Source organism: Pteropus vampyrus, unplaced genomic scaffold (genome assembly GCF_000151845.1).
Source record: "Pteropus vampyrus isolate Shadow unplaced genomic scaffold, Pvam_2.0 Scaffold802, whole genome shotgun sequence".
Taxonomy (NCBI): Eukaryota; Metazoa; Chordata; class Mammalia; order Chiroptera; family Pteropodidae; genus Pteropus; species Pteropus vampyrus.
The window spans coordinates 68,751-74,727 of NW_011889583.1; the positions used below are offsets into that span (position 1 = coordinate 68,751).

At 33.4% G+C, this 5,977-nt stretch overlaps 1 protein-coding gene across 1 annotated transcript in view; it reads left to right on the plus strand.

The window, feature by feature from the left end:
* Positions 1–5,912, plus strand: part of LOC105309618 (olfactory receptor 56A4-like) — an 8,143-nt gene extending 2,231 nt beyond the window's left edge. The window contains exons 3-5 of the mRNA XM_011385787.1: positions 542–650; positions 1,904–2,060; positions 5,663–5,912. Of these exons, the coding sequence (XP_011384089.1) occupies positions 542–650; positions 1,904–2,060; positions 5,663–5,912 (516 nt within the window). The remainder of the gene's footprint in view (positions 1–541; positions 651–1,903; positions 2,061–5,662) is intronic.
* Positions 5,913–5,977: the final 65 nt, after the last annotated feature.

Sequence of the window (5,977 nt, forward strand, 5' to 3'; positions counted from 1 at the left end):
GTGGAGAGGAGTAAAGGACACTCCAAAGCTTTTTTTCCAGGGGCAATTAGAAAAGTGTAATTGCTAATAACTGAGAATCTAGTTTTATATGTGATATCAGAAGTTTGGCTTTAGACACTGAACTCAATTTCTATCCCAAACTCCCCCAAATGGCTGTATTATTGCAATAACTATTAAATATCCAAACAAAGAAGGAAAAGCAAGTGACTGGACATATGGCACTGTTTATGGGTCAGGGCCAAGCTAGAGACAGAAGTTTGAATCATAAAGGTATAGATAGTATTTAAATCCCAGTTAGACATGTGGTGCGAAGTTGATGAATTATCCTCTCATTTCTATTCCTTTGTTCAAGAAACTTGTTCAAATGTTAGTTACTTCAGATCCCTAATTGTTTGTCACTCCCCGTAGACTGTGATCTCATTAAGGTCAGAAACTGCATTGAATTTTTCTTTATCTTCAACCTCTAGCATTGTGCCTGGCACAATGGTGAGTGCTTTTAAATTAATTAATAAATGACTTTTGACTTCCTCAAAACTTTTAGCTCTACTATGTGACATCTGGATTATGGAGTCTGGATCCAAATACAGTACTGTTTGTTGATGAAATTCCATGTGTTGGTTTAACATTAAACACATTAAACATTAAAAAAGGTATGCATTCTTTATAAAAATAAAAGCATTCATTAACATAAATTAACAGGGTAATGGACTTCTTATATTCAAAATAAAGGATACAACTTTAAAATAACATTTAAAAAGATGCAAAAACATAGGTGATAAGTTCCTTGACATTGGTTTTGGCAATACATTTTTGGATTTGAAACAAAAGCAATAATAAACAAGCAGAACTACATCAAACTAAAAAGCTTCTGAACAGCAAAGGAAACCATCAACAAAATGTAAAGGCAGCCCATAGAATTGGAAGGGTTTAATATAAAAATATAAAATGTACTCATATAACTCAATAGCAAAACTCAAATAATCTGATTATAAAATGGGCATCTAATAGATCTTTTTCTTAAGAAGACATACAGATGGCCAACGAGTACAAGAAAAGGTGCCCAACATAGCTAATCTTTAAAGAAATGCAAATCAAAACCACAATTAGATATCACCTCACACGTGTTACAATGGCTATTAATCAAAAAGATAAGAAATAAAGTGTTGGTAAGGATGCGGAGAAAAGGGAACTCTTATGCGCTGTTGGTGGGAATGTGAATTGGAACAACCACTCTAGAAAACAATATGGAGATTCTTCAAAAAGCTAAAAGTTAAATAGTTTTGTTTTCTTCAGATGAATATCCAGCAATTACACTTCTGGGAATTTATCTAAAGAAAACAAAGCACTAGCTCAAAAAGATATCTTCACTTCCATGTACATTACAGCATTATTACAATAGCCAAAATATGGAAACAATCTAAGTATCCATCGATGGTTAATGGATAAAGAAATTGTGGTATCTATACAATGGAATAACATTCAGCTAAATAAAAAAAAATGAAATCTTGCCATTATGGATGGACTTTGTGGGTATTATGTTAAGTGAAGTAAGTCAGACAGAGAAAGACAAATACTACATGATCTTACATGTAGAATCTAAAACGAAACAAAACAAAACAAAAACGCAACTTACAGATACAAATAACAGATTGGATTTATGGTTGCCAGAGGCAGAGCTTGGGGGTGGGCAAAATAGGTATAGAGTGTCAAAAGATACAAACTTCCAATTATGAACTAAATAAGATCTGGAGATGAAATGTACAGCATAGGAACTATAGTTATTAATACCATATTGCATATTTTATAGTTGTGAGGAGAGTAGATCTTGAAAGTTCTAATCACAAGAAAAAAATCTATAGAGTATATGGGGAAGGTAATTGTTTTAGGTCTCTTTTATTTACAGCTACCCCAGCCAGATTCAATGATCTTCTGCCTTTTGGCTCAGATCTGCCTCCAGCGGCATCCAGCTTAGGGATAATGAGGATGAAATTATGCAATCAATCAATATTTGAAGAGAATGCTTTAGTGTTGAGCATGATTCCAATTAACTTGCCCAAGATGTAATGTCTCTGCATTGTATCATTCCCTCTCTAGTAACATTACAAGGGTAGGATATGGCCTTTAAACCCCAACTTCTTCTTTTGTATGTCTCTGGTTTTTAAGATTGGGTTCTTGCTTTAGTTCTAATCCATTCCCATTCTATTATTTTACATTAACCTTCAGTCTTCTGCCGGTTCTAGGATGATAGTCACCTTCTCATAGCCAATTCTTTGTTTGGAACCAGAGGTTATGCTACCTACAGTCAGATCTCCCCAGTGACCACTGCTCTGGACTTCTGCCTTAACCTCCCATGGCTGTATCCCACTCACCGCTGGAATGGCCACTACTTCTTGGCCTTCTGCTTGTTCTCAGCTTAGGTCTCTGTATTTATTGTTCCATCTGATTGCAAGAGTTTTATCCTATATGTTCAAATGGTTAACTTCTCAACATGCATAAGTCAAAAGTCACCTCTACAGAGGGTACCTCCTTAATAATTACAACCAAAATGGCTTTCTTCTCCTACTTCAGATCATTCTAACACATTATACCATTCTTTTTTTCTTATTTATTAATTTACATATTTAATGATTGATCTTGTACCTTGAAATGTACCTTGATCTTGTCTTTTTTGCTTATGTCCCTATCCTTAAATTCTAGATTTTGATGTATCCAGCACATATCAGGTGTTGAATACATATTATATTTTTAAAAAATTGGTCACAAATTTCAGTATGTAAGGCCACTGCCATGCTCTGAAGGCATTCTGAAATATATTTTCAGATCAATCTTCAGTGTCAGTTGAAATGTCCCCTAAGATATCAGTCTGATGCATCTACCTAGTAATATTAAGATTACCAACAAATCCTTCATGTTAACATTATCTGGATAATTGTCTCATGGTTCAGAGGGCCGGATTTACTATTTGTGTTTCCTTTAGAATGTTAGTCTGTAAAGCATTCTGTATCTCTTATGCCTTAAACTTTTTTAAAAAAAAATTAAAATCAGCTCATTTCAAATGCTGATATATGAAATTGTGAAAATATGTTTAAGGTAAGATTTAAACTTAAGATAAAAATATGTTATAATTGTTTCTTTCTGATAAACTCAACATGAACAACCATTGCTTACCCTATTGTTAATATTTCTTATTATTCACTAATAAAAACTAATTAAGGATAACATTTTCCTAGATTTATTTATGGCTCATCTTCAGCCTCAGTCCTGTCATTGCAGGACTCCGGGTCTTTTTGACATGCATGAAATTAATCAATAAGACTTCTACCACTTTAATCTTTTCACTTTGTTTTCAAATATTATATGCTCTGCTTTCTCATTATTTTAGTGCAGAGAATCCACCCTAACTCCCTTGGCTTCCTTTTAAGAGAAATTTTATTTATTATTATGGTTGATTTTTTAGAGTAAAGTTTTTATCCAATTAACTTGCTTTTTAAATTCATTTTCCTGAGTTTGACATCAGTAGCTGAAGAAAATCTTAATTCATATCACCTATCTCGAGTGGGAGACAGTCATTGTTGTTCTCTATTGTGTTTTTCACATAGAAATTGGACATACATTTTTAAAGCAAGCCAGAATTTCTCTTCCCACATTAAAAAAATTATAGTAGACAAAAAATGCAGAGTTTTAAATAACATTAAAAATTTCAAGACTCTCTTTGAATAGAAACAGCTTGTGATAAATTCCTTAGTTCTGGGAAGCCATTTCATCTGTTTCATTCTGCCATTTTGTTGAAAAAATCTGTGTTTGCTTTGAAGTAAGTTGATGTGAGTCACTAGCAGATCTCATAATTTTTAGAGTATTGATGGAAAGCTGTTGGAAAATATCATTTAGAGGTTACAAGCATTATCAATTTTATAATAGCAGTTGATTAAATTTGCTTTAGAAGTAGATCCTATTTTATTTTAAGAATCTTTCTCATTGCTATTTAGTTATAAATATGTTGAATTAAGACCTTCTAAAATAGTAACATTTACAAGAGTGATATTTTAGTTGGCCATACTGGTCTATATTTTAGAGAGCATATTACGTAAATAAAATTTTTACCTAGTATTATTGTTTATTATTAGAATAATATAAATGTATTTTCATTTTTAAGCAGATGATAATAGGAGTTCAACAGTTGTGAATCGAAAGACCATCAGAAGCTTAAGATTGATTTCTTTTTCATTACTGGATGGAGAATTTGTTATAGGCAGGTGAATGCAGGCTAGGACCTGTAAATGATGTGAATGTATAAATAATTTTTCAGTAAAGCTTGGATTTTGACCTGTGAACAAAATAAAAAAATTGTAGTATTTGAAAGTGATCCTGGTACAATATTCAAATTTCCCATTTACTTTCAGCTGTCATGAGGGAATGTGAGAAGTGTCTATGTCTATGCTTAAAGGAAAGGAATACGGAAAAAAAAGACTCAACATGAGTGATACCTATCTTAAGGTAGGACATAGTTTCATAGACTCTTAGAACTAGGTATATGTTTTAAAATAATTAGTTCACTGTCTTCATGTGACAGATGAGGACTCTGGAACTCAGTGAGGCTGCTAATTTGTTCCATGTCACACATCCTATTTGTGGTTGTGCAAGACCTAGAGTGCAAAACTTCTAACTCATCATCTCAGGCTTTTTCTTATTTTCAAGTCATTTTCAGTACTTATTTCTACTTCTTTCTATGTAGAAGAAAACATTTCTTCAACATTATAGGGTCTAGATTGTTTTATAGTCTATCTAAACATATGAGTTTGTCAATGATTGAAAATTTGTTCTGTGCATCTTCATACCTTTGAGCTCATACAAAGTTCCTGTACCAGAGCAGTTGCTTGGAAAGTTTTTCTGGAATTAATAACATGCCCTAGTATATTTCAATGTCATTACTGGAACATTTTCTGATGATGTTACATATTAGTACACCGAAGCAGAGCCCTATATACATATTGCAGACTGAGTCATCATGAATCCTGAAGGTGAAACTTCAAGTACAGACAATAGAATGAAGACATTGAAGAAGAGGTTTTATATAATAATTCCTTCTCCTAAATCCAGTAAATCTCATTTCTTCACATGTGAGAAATTCATACAAGAGCTCTACCCTTTTGAGAGTTGCACATAATAAGACAAATGCTTTGCTTGATCAAAATTAGAAGAAAAAAGTTATTGTCCTGGTTGGAGGTAACTGAAAGAGATTTGCTTATGGATACTAGTTACTTGTCATCATTCAGGGTGACATTGAAAATACTGTTGTCTTTCCACAACTGCATTATGTAACTAAGCTAATAATAATAATAACAATAATAATAAGCAAGCAAGGAAACATATGCAGTTATTTTTAATTATATATACAGAAATAGCAACTGTATTAATTAGAACTTACTTCTCTACTATAGAATTGATTCTCTTTGGCGGCTACATTTTAGACAAAATAGAATCATAAGCATTAAAAATCACAGAAATGACAGACATTTGGGAAAAGCATTGGATTTTTAAAAGAGAGCTATAATCAGAAACTGTATCAGAAAATAAACTTACTTTTCTCCTTGAACTTACATTATTGAGCTATGAGCTTCAACTCAATTTTTCATTAACTGATTTTTAAGCCATTTTATTTTAGGAATTCAGAGGTCCGGTTGTCCTTATTTCCATTCTTTCTTCAGCAACCTCTGGATTCCTTGCTTAATCTCCTGGGTTCGCACTCCATAAACGATGGGGTTGAGGGCTGCAGGGATGATGTGGTGGAGGACATTGAGCAAGACTGGCACATCAGGGGAGACCTTCTTCTTAGCCACGTGAGTGAGGACGAAGACCAGAAGGATGGTACTGAAGAAGAGAATAAGGATGAAGTGGGAGCCACATGTGCTTAGGGCCTTGGTCATGGCACCCACCGCCTTGAGTCTCAGCACAGCTCTAAGTATGAAGGTGTAAGAGA